At 44.4% G+C, this 13,540-nt stretch overlaps 1 protein-coding gene across 1 annotated transcript in view; it reads right to left on the reverse strand.

Moving 5' to 3' along the window:
• The window catches only part of NIBAN1 (niban apoptosis regulator 1), a 154,284-nt gene that overhangs the window by 32,249 nt on the left and 108,495 nt on the right, over positions 1-13,540 (reverse strand). The window contains exon 6 of the mRNA XM_084782130.1: positions 1,381-1,496. Coding sequence (XP_084638256.1) covers positions 1,381-1,496 — 116 coding nt within the window. The remainder of the gene's footprint in view (positions 1-1,380; positions 1,497-13,540) is intronic.

Raw genomic sequence — 13,540 nt, forward strand, 5'->3', positions numbered from 1 at the left:
TCAAACGTGGGACATTTTCTGGTCTTAGAACCAGGCAGCACTGGGAAGCATGTGCCGTTCTCACCCACCTGGCTAATTTAAAGGCGAATAATAAATACACCTGTACCTGCAGCTACTTGACATTTTTTTGCGGATTGCTTTCTCTCGTGATTTCATTTGACAGTGCTCATAGCTCATATTGACAAGCAAAAAATACGTTGATGCTTTTACCAGCAGTCAAATATTTTCACCTGAACAGTCTCCCAGGCAAGTTACTCTGAGACACGGCTCTGCCTGGACCTTTGCCTAAAACAGCCATCACCAGGAAGGCCTGCCATCCTAGCATGAGTCATGACTGCCAAGAGAACAACGTGGAAAGGGCCATGCAGGTCTCTGGTGCTTTAAGTAGCACCTAGCACAGGTTAGCCTAAAGGAAAAAGTGGATAGAAAACACAAAAAAAAAATCCCTGAAACACTCAACCCCAGAAAAGACCTACTAAATTCTTGTTTTCGGTGGAAAGGAACTGACGTTGGATTAAAATTTTTAAGTGAAAGGAAACATGAAGCAAGTGGCATAGCCAAACCCCAGGAGATGATAACGGTGTTAGGCCATCTCCGGGGTTTGCATTAGTCTCCTGGATCGGGAGCAGAGGACAGCTTTCCTTTGTCATCTGTGTCCTCTGTCCACTCACATGTAACCCACATGAAACCACCATCTGTGCCGGCACGAACTATTGTCTCTCATGAGCTCTGAGCCACAAGCACCCAGCACGAAGCCTGGCCTGGAGCGGGCGCCCAGTGGAGTTCCTGAATGCACAGGGCTGCACAAGTCACTTAGCTGTTCTATGCTTAGCCCAGTTCCCTCGTACTACCTGCCCTTCCCACTCCTTCTGACGACTGTCAGCAGACTTAGGATTTGAACATTTTTAACACCCACAAGAGCATCTGGACACAGGTCTCTCTACTAAATATCTGTTAAACATTAAATGCTGTCTATTTGCTAGGTTTCCACTTCTTATGCTTTGGGGCATAAAATACTGTAAATTTTTCATCTACTCAAAGTTTCAAATAGACGCACTTCTGCAAAATATCAGAGAGGGGAAGCCTTCTGAACACTAAAACAACAAAGAACACTTCCGTCGCTGTGAGCAATCTTCTGGCTTACAGATTCAGAGACCTAAGCAAAGCGTTGTGAGGTGCCCTACTGAGCGCCAGGTCTGGTGGTTTTCATACTAGGTACGCAACAACGCACTGACTAGATGCTTTTAGATAGCTTAGGGACATGGCCTGGAAACCACATCATCTGTTTATATAACTTTCTGTGGACCATGCGATGCGTTAAATGGCTGGACCTCTACCGCGCAGATGAGGGAGGAGCCATGGCTCTGAGCCCTGCGTTACCTGGACTTCATCCCCAGCCATCGTTTCCCATGCTCCGTAGTGACCCTTCTCCTGCCGGAAGGACTGCACGGCTTGTAAAAAGGCTTGGGCTTCAAATGTCATCTGCTTCGTGTAATCTGAAAGAAAGAAAAGGGGCGTTTAATAAAGACGAGCGGTATTTTGCATTTTTCTGTGGTTCTTCAAGTGTGATGGGCCATTGGGGGAACATTTTCTATTATGAGGCATGAAACTATGAGAACACAGAAGGATAAGCGGGTGGTCCACCAGGAGCTCGGCTGAGGTGTACCTCACACTGCTTACTCACCTTCCAAGCTGCTAATTCCATCACTTACTGAGCAAAGTGGTCAGGACCACCATTGCCTTCCTTCCTTCCCTCCCTCCCTCCCTCCCTCCCTCCCTCCCTCCCTCCCTCCCTCCTTCCCTCTCTGTTGCCTCAAATGCTTTCCCCAGGTACCCAGTGACTGCAAGCCACCAAAAACAAACTTCTCATATGAGCCATCCATTGTGATGCATCTGAATTCAAACTAAAGCCCAATTTCTTTGTGAGCTGATATTAGCCCTTTCTGTCAAAGGCAAGTCTACATAGTATGCTAATTTATGCAAATGAAACGGTAAATTGATGGCTCATAGCAGTCTACTGTTTATTTAAACGCATCACCTATTTCATTCAGGACTGACAAAAATCCCAGAGGAAAGTATCGTTATCACCTCACTTAGCAGATGAGACTGACAAGGCCAAGCAAGCTGAATTAACTGCCTAAGGTCAGACAGACAGTGAGTGGAGGACCCAGGTGAGAACTGGTAGGCGTCCTACTCCACATCCTAACTTGACTGAGTTTGCCCCTCCAAAGATATTGCACGTTAATGGTGTCAAATCTGAGAAATAATCTATCAGAGGAATGGAATGACTGCCCAGCAGAGGGATTTAAAGTATGGAGAGGGCAGCTGGGGTTGAATAATGCCTGAAACTCCATAAGTCACATTGTGTGCCTTCCTGCTGGCCGGTGGTGGCACATGCCTTTAGTTCCAACACTGTCCTGAAAAACAGAGAGAGAGAGAGAGAGAGAGAGAGAGAGAGAGAGAGAGAGAGAGAGAGAGAAAGAGAGAAAGAGAGAGAAAGAGAATGAATTATGTACCTTCCTACCCAACACATAAAACTAGCCTGTGGTCTTTTGCTTGGGGTTTGCTGAGGGGCGCACACTGAAGCCCAGCACACGCAGAGCCCAGTGTAGGCTGTCCTGGAACCCATAATCCTGCCCCGGCCTCCTGAGTGCTAGGATTACAGGCATGTGTCACCACACCAGCTAAAACTAGCTCTTGATAGAGGAAATGATAACAAATGTGGAGATTTTCACTTGGGAAATGAACTTTAAAAATAATCTTGGAGTAGCAAGATGGCTTAGAGGAGTGGTTCTCAACTTTCCTGATGCTGTAACCCTTCAATACAGCTCCTCATGTTGTGGTGACCCCAACCATAATACTATTTTTGTTGCTACTCCATAACGGTAATGTTGCTACTGTTATGAATTGTAAAGTAAATGTTTCTGGAGATAGAGGTTTGCTGAAGGGGTCTTGACCCACAGGCTGAAAACCACTGGCTTACAGGGTGAAGGTGTTTGCTGCTGCCAAGCTTGATGACCTGAGTTCAATCCGTGAGACTTACTCGGTTGAAGGAAAGAACAAACTCTTTCAAGTTGTCCCCTTACCCATGTCATGGCACATACACAGTCACACCTAAACACACAATAAATCGATAAGTAAATGTAATTAAAATTTAAAAAATAATCTAACTAGGCATTTTCAGAGTACAGCTCACTTAGCATGCATTAGTCCCAAATTTAATTATGTTTCATGCCCAACACACACACACACACACACACACACACACACACACACACACACACATCTAATCCACTTGTAAAGAAATCCACACCTAGAAAGGAGACGTGAAGGGAGGTAAATGGCAAGCTTCCATTACTATATAGCACATAGCTCCTTGCTAGAAACTATAATCTAGAATCTGTATGTGTAGATGCTATTAGAATGAAGGCAGCCATTTCACTGCGGAGATGGGTGGCATCATAGCTTTAGCCCAGCAGAATTACTCAGTCAAAGTGAAATGGTTGTTATGGGGACTGGACGTAACTTAAGTGAATCCGTCTGCCCTGGCAGGTGACAACCAACTAGCAGGCTGTGAATTACCTTCTTTGAGGTTTACCAGATTATAAAGTACCAGGCACCTAAAGGAGAAAACACAGCTCAGGCCACAGCATCTACAAGAGCTAAACATTCTTTATAAATGAGAGGACCACGGAGCAAGCCTAGGAGCGACACCTTCAAAACCATAGAAGAAGAACTGACATCTCTAACATCAACACAGAGATTTGCTCAAAAATGGAAAATTGGGGAAAAAAAAAAACCTGGCCCATCCCACAAATCAAGTTTTCAAATTGAAGTATCTCCTTTCTTGTTATTTTTCTTGGCTTGGCAACTCATTCAGTGTTTAACCTCAGAGGATTAGAAAAAAATTTTAAATTAAGGTTGTCCTATAGACTTGCCAATACCAGCAGTGGTCCTCTGTCTCCCCACAGCGGGATTGCGATGTGGGCCTCAGCACACTGGGGAAGGACTGGACAGAGTGGCATGGGGACTGTAATTACCACGTGGAGCTTCAAGATGACTCATACGCTCCGATTTTTAACAGCTGGTTTCATTTCCAACCGAAGGAAACAAAGAGATGAGAGAAAATTTGACTCTGTTCGGATGGAGTAAGGATGGCCAGGCTTCAATTCCTCGGTGCTTTACAAGCAGAGTGACTTCGCTTTCTTCTTCCCCTGCTGACCTCAGTAATCGGAGGAGATATTTATATCCTGCCTGTTGCCTTCTGTGTCTACATCAAGACAAACTGACATGTGTACTGATGGGTACCTTGCTGAAGATCTTTGGGGTGGGGAGACTGGAAGGAAATGGGATTTGGAGACAATGATAATAACTTTAGACAAAAGCCAAAGAAGGGTGTCAGAAAGTGAGCATGGAATGGGGTGGGAATGAAGCGCCTTACCTCAGGCAGAAGAAGAGAAGGGACAGGAAACCACATGGGCCACAGGAGAAGCCACAGTCAGTCAGAAACGGAATCCGAGAGACACAGCGCTTTTACCATTAGGAAAATGAAAATTTTAAATCCCCTTTCCTATAGTGGGAGAAAGATGTACGTTGCTAATTTGTTGCTAGATTTTCAGCCTATAAACTAAGTAAACAAAGTGATTGATGAAAAACATGAAGAAGAAATCTGTTACAGAATAAAGTTCTCTGGGAGTGTCTGTTCTGGTGATCAGAAACGAAGCTGAAAAGGCAGTCACCACCAGCTCAGTGAGCAAACCAAGGACAGAGCTGTGCGGCACAGTGGGAGCGTGACCTCCGTTTCTCTTCGGCTGTTTGCAGAGGCTGAACTCGGTACAGGTGTGCGAGAGAAAACAGATGACCAGTTATTTGATCAGCTTCCTGGTTGAGTTCTCAGGAGAACATATAGTCTCCTCACAACTGCCTTTTTTCCTGCCAATAAGCAAACCAAAGGCCTCCAGGACCTCCCTGCTGCTCCATGAAGCTGTCCCTTTGCAGGAAGACTTACGGCAGGTAGCAAGCAGTCCAGAATTTCCTTTTTCCCACATGCTATAATTTTAAGACTATACAAGGGATCAGATAACAACTTAGCAACTGAGCCATTTGTTAAAGCCAGATGAGGAAGCTGGGGGGGGGGCGTGAGTTGGGGGGAAGGAGTCAATTTCTTAGCTGAAGGTCACACAGCTGGCCAGAGTCAGAGCCAAGTGGCCTTGGCATTCACACTTACTTAGATCATAGACTATGAGAATCAGGTGTGACCCTCATGGTCCCTGACCCAGAGTTCTTCTTCAGTGCTGAGAACCTTTAGAATGTCAGAGCAAATGCTCTCTCGGCCTTGGCTCAAATAGTTCCAGTGGCAGGAAGCTCAGAACGGTAAGGAAATGGTTCTTTCCATTCCTGAATGGTTCTAATTATTTTAAAATTTTTAAATTGCCCCCTTCTTTCAAGTGACTATGTTTCCACGCGCACACACGCCATCTGATCTCTCCCTTACAGAGGGAGGCAGTTGTCCTCACTCTCCTGCCATATGGAAGGGCTAAATCCCAGGTGGACTGACCCTCCTTCAAGGACTCTTTAAACAGTTTACCCTTTGGATCTTTTTAATTTGACCCTCTTTTCTCCTCAATGGTGCCCTCTAAATTCATCATCCTCTTGGCCCCAGCTCTCAGAGGAAGGGATAGCGCCTTGCCCTCTTTCTGGTTTCTCCTTTAATGGGGCCACAGCATCCGGGTGACTCATGCCTTTCTTGAAATCCAATAAAATCCATAAACTTTTTTTTTTTTCATATGAGATGCTTGCCAACCTAAGCGTCTCCGAACTTGCACTTCTCCTTTTGAGTTTAGGACAGCCTTTAAAGCGCATCCATATGAAGTGACAACTTGCTGTGATCAGGCCCCGCTAGCCCAACCATTTAAAAACAGCAATTCTGTCCCATAGCCCCTTTCACCCAGGAACCAGAAAATCTGCTAGATTTGCTTTCTTCGTTTCTATCCAGTTGGCAGTTAAACCATTCATGGAGTCCAGGGCACAGACAAACCCTGGGAAACCGTAAGCATCTGAGGAGACATGTGGGAGACACATTGTTCATTCAACACTCAGTATCCCCTGGGCCAAGGAATGTGTAGGAATGCACTGCCGGCCTTAGTCTCTCCCTGGGTCTTCATCCGTGCAGCTGCAAGGAAAACTCCTATTTGAAAGAAGTGAGTAAGGATTTTGCAAGGGGAGCTTTGCTTTCCTAGGCCTCTCGGGCACAGTTATTCAGGGGTCCAGCCAGAGACACATCATTTTTTTGTTTCTTCCGCTTCTACAGATTTACAACATGCCTGAGTTAGCCTAAACCCCAAAGCTCCCAGGCCTGTGGAGTCAGTGTGTGCTGGGACTCCTGCTGCTCGGCCAGAGCTGGGCTTGGAAGCCACCTTCTAATTCTATTTTATGGACAACCTGTACCAAGTCATGCTAGCTGATCTGCCTAGTGATTTTGGCCAAGTTATGTAATAGCATTTCCAGGGCTGCTGTGGTTCCCTTAGCCACAGACCCTTCTAAACTGTCCTCAGTGGCAGTTCCCAGGGTCCTGCTAGGTGAGCTCCAGTGAGGACGCTTGTCCTGTGTTTTATCTAGAACAAGGAAGAGCTGCTGTGTGGTGAAGAAGACCACGATCTGTTGAGTCACTACTGTGGATTAGAAACTGTCTTATAAAACCCCCAGCTTGCAAAAGATTAGGCTTAGAGGATGGACAAGGCCCACCCACCTCTGGATCCTTTTCTTTTCTTTTTTTTCCTTCTTTTTTTTCCAGATCCTTTTCTAAGCTTATATTTTACTGCTTCAAAACTACTTTGAGATAATTCACACACTATTATGTAATATATATTCTATATAATACATAGTGTGTATGTGTGTGTGTTGTAGTTTAATGTTTGAAGGCCTTTTTTTTTTTCCCCAAGACAGGGTTTCTCTGTGTAGCTTTGGTTGTCCCGGACTTACTTTGTATACCAGGCTGCCCTCAAACTCACAGAGATCCACCTGCCTCTGCCTCCCTGTTGCTGGATTAAAGGCCTGTGCCACCACATCCAGCTGACGTTATTTTCAAGGGGTGTTTCATTGCAAAGTTTAGAATCATATAATTCAGGAATTTGATCACATGCCAGACATTATCTACCCTAAACTCTTCATTTTACAACTGTCCAATCAAGGTCTAAACAGACCATGAATTTATATTATTAAAATTAAAGACAAATTAATATAAAGTTCCTCACTAGAACTAATAATAGCTGGTGCTCACTCTAATAATGGCAGTGAGTGCTTTTTGCTTTAAAAACTATTTATATATGACCAGCCTAAAAGGATATCCATTGCTACATTATAGGGGCTAACCTCAGGTACTGAGAAGAAATTCTTAAATTACCAGACATCCTTGAAGCATATCCTAGAAAAGCATTAGATTAACTGGGCGTGGTTGCACGCGCCTTTAATCCCAGCACTTGGGGAGGCAGAGGCAGGCGGATCTCTGTGAGTTCCAAGCCATCCTGGTCTACAAAGTGAGCCCAGGACAGCCAAGGCCACACAGAGAAACCCTGTTTCAAAACAAAAACAAAAACAAAAACAAAAAAAAAAAAAAAAGGAAGGAAGGAAGGAAGGAAGGAAGGAAGGGAGAAATTACACTAAAATGTAAGTCCAATGTTAGTTGCTCTAGGTGAGAATACAAAAACACAAGAACTCGGAGAAGATAAAATACTTCTCAACCAATTAAAAAAAAATCATCTCCAGTGAAGAAAATTGTTTTGTGAAAACTCTTAACCACACAGAAGAAAACCACATAGATGAACCATGAGCAGTCACCTCATGAATTCTTGGCTTGTCAATAAAAACTAAGAGGCTGTCAAACAGAGAAAAGGAAACAGCGGTCTTGAAAAGAAGCGAAGGCAGACCGGCCTCATTTCCTTCAGATAAACATATCAGATCAGCTGATTGGAAGGCTGTTGAAGACTTCTTGTGTCTAGACTCCAGCAAGGCACTTACCAACGGCTTGCATGACTTTGATTGACACACTGAAGGAGTTCAGGTTGGCTGATGATGCCAATGGACCCAGCAAAACCCATTAAAACAAGTGATGAGTGCTTGTTAAGGAGCCGAGTTTATTAACATCATAGAGGGAAATCTGAAGCGTACCTTCACGCATTGTCAGCTCCTTGGAAACGTCTACATCTATCTACATAATACAGCAAATATCAAATCTTATTTGCCCACTAACACATCACGAATTGCATTGCGGTAGGCCCAGAGGATATAAAGGCAAAATGGAGATAGTTTTTAACTCCAAGGTTTCCACAGTTGACTAGATGACAGAATCTGAATCTAAATATAATATGGAGAAGTGAACTTAAAACTTACTCCAAAAACACAACCACAAAATCATGTGGCACGTGTCCTACAACTTGTAGGTTTGCAACAAAAGACTGGTTAAGTGCATTCTTTTTTTTTTGGTGAAATCCTAATCTTTAATTTCTCTTCTATTTCTGGCATGTTGTATATCTGTGCACATTTGAACATTCTACAAGAAGAGGAAATCTTGTCTTCAAACACACACTAGTCTGCCAGGTAAGGTATGAACACTGTAAAGTGCTAAATTTGAAGACTGCCCGTAGTCTGGCTTTCGTGAGATCAGTGTGAGTCAGAGGCCCAACACAAAGCAAGTGAGGCTGGGCTTCAGACGTGTGGGTTACAACAAAGACATAGGTTGGTTCTGAGATTTGCTTCCCCAAGCTTATCATGCCATACGATCTCTTTTGCAAAACACCCAGATATATTGCAAATATTTTAAAATAAAGAGGAAAAAAAAAACTGGGCAGAGTATTTCTGAATTTGACTAACATAATGCAGAAATCTCACAGCCTCGGAGAGAGAAATCCAGAAGGAAGGTACCCTTGTGAATGAGATTTGCTTTGGCCTTGCTGTGCCTAGACTCAGATCCTAGAGCCAGGATGGCAGAATTAGATAGAGTGTGGCTGACTCTCACTCAGCACAAGGAATGAATTCCTAACACCTAGGCTTAGCTCAAAGTGAAATAGGCCTCAGTAGGATGTCAAACATTCCCCAAAGGGGAGCTGTTATGTCATCGCTGGGCTACTCTGGAGAAGACTCACTCAGATCCCTTTAGCAAATCCTCTGTGGCATCACAGAGCACAGCGGTTATCCTTTTATAGCTAGTATGAGCATGTCAGGCGTGCCCCTCTTTCATCCAGCAAGCTCCGAGAAGATGAGGGCTACCTACTGTCTGGGTTAACCGTGGCTTCCTCCGTCCCCAGTGCACAGGACTTAGCACAGAAAGACGAATGAGAGAAAGGAGGGAGCAAAATGGGTGAGGGAGTATTAGAGTAAATCTCCTATAAAGTCCCATCTAATCTGAAATTTCACAGTTACAATCAAAACCCAGGAGATGAAAATAATGAGATTGTCTTAATGAGTCCCTCCCGTACTGTTTCAAAGAGCCACCGAGGGAATATAGCTCTACCGTAGTGCCACCCCCTCCCCAGATGTCAGGAAGCATCAGCATACCCTAAGTGACTTGTTCAATAAATTGCCGAACGTTGCACTCCCTCAGGTCTGACTCGGTGGAGCTGAAGTGGGGCCAAGAGTTTGCATACGTAATAAGCTACTGGGTGATGCTCATGCTGCAGGCTCGGGGACACCCTGCTGCCCCATTTGGTTGTGACTCTCTCTAACAGAAGAAGCACCAGTGGTTGATATTTCCCAGCTGTAGTCTAGCACATCCGGGATTAGAGAGAGGGTGACTCCGTACCAGGGGTTTACAGACACACATGGGGGATACACAGAAGAAATACACATAGAAAATTGTGATGCTTGAATACTTAGGGTCTCGATAACTTTGTTCCCCCATCAGCTGGTTAAGAACTGTCCCTTTTGTCAGATGCCCAGCCACTTAAAGAAATGAAAACTTGTAGCTACCAAAGCTAATATTTAAAAAATTGGTACAAGGATGAGATTGATCTGAGAATATACAAAAACAAAACAAACAAAGAACAACAACAACAACAAAACAGAAACAAAACTGTCACTCAAGGCTCTAACAACTCCTTATTTCATCAAGACACTAACAGGGCTTCTCTGTCCTGCCCTCTCTTTGTAGACTATGCTGGCCTTGAACTCACAAAGGCCCACCATCTCTGCCTCCCTGAGTGCTGGGATTACTGTGTGGAACACAGTGCCTGGCTTCGTTCCCTTTTTAAAAGGTGAGTTTCACAGTGTCTACCATCACGTTTTATCCTAGAGAAGGCAGGTGTGGTGGTGCACACACTTGCTTGCCTTTCAGCCCCAATCACAGATGCTGGGTCATATGTCTCTCTGTGACATCGTGGTAAGTGGTATTGCTAACCCTTTGCAAGCAAACTTTTTCCATACAACCCAGACCACATGTAGTGCATGCCTGTGCTTTTAAATAAATGAGGAAGATGCTCTCCTGGTCTCAGACTTGACTTTGGTCCATGGAAATGGTTGCTTACAAACTAGTATAATGTGTTCCAATAGCACAGGAGATGTGGGAGGGACTCTTCCTACCTGCTTCTGTGGACAGTCTTCCCTTGTGAACCTAGAACACCAGTTTTAGCTACACAGCAGCAGGCAGTATAATGACGTCAGAGAACAAATCACTGGCATGAACTGGCATCACTTCATCAAATCCCAGCCTGACACACCCACAGGGTCCAGCGCAGATGTGTGAGGCTATCTGGCAGTATTCCAAGCATCGTCATTACCAGTGATTGATAGCTGCATCTACCTTAAACTTATCAGATTTTATAGTTTACAACATCTCATTTGATTCCCATAGCAATCTCAAGAGGCAGGCAGGCCAGACATAATCATTCTAGGTTTAAAAAAAAAATGGGAAAAGCTGAAAAGCAAAGAAATTTATATCATGGCCCAGGGTCAGAGCAATAAATAACTCCTTCTATCAGGCCATCAAGTGAGAATAAAACACTGGGCAGACAATGAATTTCTAGCCTCATGTAGGTTCAACTTCAGAATGGACCTAACCTTACTTAGAACCTTTAACTATGGTCTAGCTATCTAGATAATAGATTTCACTATCCTCATTCATAACTTTCCCCCAAAGACCTAGAAAATCCAGTCAAGCCACACTTTTCTTTTTTCTTAAGAACAACAGCCCCACACACCCCGAAATCTATCACCTGCCCTGACTAGGAAAGTAAGAACTCGGGCCAATTCATGGCATCCTCCTTAGGTTTAGAGGGACAGTAAACTATTTAAGGGCTCAAATTCTTAGGGACCAAGTCCTTTTAAAATAATGGGAACCCCAGCAATCGTGACCAAAAAAAAAAAAAAAGTACTGTCTACATTCCTGACCCATGACGAGGAGCAATTCTGCTAACATAGTAGTGTTTAATTTCTGGTTTAGCTAGTCCCACATAGTATACCAATTTTCATAACTGCTCTAAGCCAAAAGACACTTGGCAAGCATTTTACTGCTAGGGGTTTTTTGTAGGCCTGGGGCTCTGTATCCATATGTGGTGTCTCCCAGAGTAGCCACTTACTAAGGCTTTTCACTTGGGCTCAGCTGTATGCTTTGTGAAAACTTTAAGTACTTTTGAGATACTTTCAGGAAAGGCCAAAGATGTCTTGTTAAATAACTAACTTACAGCAAGTTTAGGCAAAGCAAGATAGAGCTCCAGGCTGTATATAGTACCCTTAATCTATAGAAAGTCATGGAAAGCAACACCACTTTCCACGCTGTCACAGAGAGGCATATGACTCAGCATCTGTGATTGGGGCTGAAAGACAACCCGAGTGTGTGCACCACACCTGACTTCTCTAGGATAAAACATGATGGTAGACACTGTGAAACTCACCTTTTAAAAAGGGAATGAAGCCAGGCACTGTGTCCCACACCTGTAATCCATCACTCAAGGAGGCAGCGTGTAATGACTAAACAAACAGTTGAGCTAGGAAGGTCATGGAAAAGTAGTCTAGGATCATTTTAATTGCAAAACTTACAAAATTATGTACCCATTCTGATTTAGCAATGTAAAATGTACAGTGAAAGAAAATAAATACGAAATGGAAAGAGTTGTGGGGAATTTTGTATTTCTGACTTAACATTTATAAAAATGTATTAACTGTCCTTTGGAAGATACCTATCGATTTTAAAAACATTTAAAATGTACTAGGCGCCCTCAGGAGACAGAAGAGGCTAAGGCTGAGGCAGAAGATTGCTAAGAACGAGAAGCCAGTGTGTATTCCAGGCCAGTCTGGGGTAGACTGAGACCCTGTCTCAAAAAAAAAAAAAAAAAAAAAAAAAAGAAAACATGGAGTCAAAGTAGCCCCATGGCACTTTGCAGCTTAGAATAAGAGAGCTCCCAGGAGCACCACCAGTTGCTAGCTCGTAGCCGGATGTGCTTGCCCCCCCCCTGCCCCCCCTGCCCCCCCCCCCCCCCCGCCGGGGCTGTGCCCAGGAGCCAGAAAGTAATTAACATTAATGAGTGGGACGTTACAGATAGAGCTAGCTTTCTAACCCTGGAGACAGGCAGTGCTTGGGCCCAGCTCTCTCTTTCGCCCTCCCAGCAGTTACTTAAGGAGGTCATTCTCGGCTGCTCTCCTTATCTGCTTAGTGGGGTTCACTCAGAGGGCCCCACTGCTCCCTTCCAGGCCAGGGCTTAGCTCTTCTTGAAGAGAGAACAAACCTAAACATCATGTGGTACTTCAGGGCTTCTTTACAAATGTCTGTCAAAGCATGACTAGCGTCAGGTTCCTGGTCAAAGCTGAGCAAGGTGAGAGAATGTGTACACACATCAGCAGGTAAAGATGTCATCTGCAATAACACCAGTTGCATTGGTTTTTTTTTGGGGGGGGATTGTTTTTCTTTTTTTGAGACAGGGTTTCACTGTGTTATCTTGGCTATCCTAGACTCGCTTTGTAGATCAGGTTGGCCTCAAACTCACAGAGATCTGCCTGCCTCTGTCTCCTGAGTGCTGGGATTAAAAGCGTGCGTCACCACGCCCGCCAGTAGGATTTTCATGTGGCATTACTACCGCCTCCTTAGGGGCAAGGCCTGTCCTGTTTATATGGTACCCTTAATCTATAGAACAGTTGTGACGGCCACTTCTATTGTGGGGCTTGAGGTAAGTTACTTTGCTTCCACGAGTCTAGTTTCAAGTGAGAGGCTGACTAAGCCGCCTAAAGGGCAGCTAGTTTGTTATCATCATACAGATAGTGATTTCCATGGCTGTATTCTTACTTGGGGACAGACAGTTCTAGAGTCAAAGCCACATCTCCCTTTTCTTTCCTCACCTTCTTGCCCACCCCCCAAGCTCGTCTGTCTCTGGGCTGCAGGAGGTTACCAGTGTGGCCATAAGAATGCACCAAATGACAGATGTGCTTTCTGAATGCGTCCACTGACGGTTTGTATACCTCTGCCCTCTACTTCCCTGAACAACAGTTCATGCTATTTCCTTCTCTGAGCTCATCAAATGGGCAGTCTAATTAACTGAGCTCATAAAACAGTGAAAAT

This window comes from Acomys minous (genome assembly GCF_964271855.1).
Source record: "Acomys minous genome assembly, chromosome: 1".
Taxonomy (NCBI): domain Eukaryota; kingdom Metazoa; phylum Chordata; class Mammalia; order Rodentia; family Muridae; genus Acomys; species Acomys minous.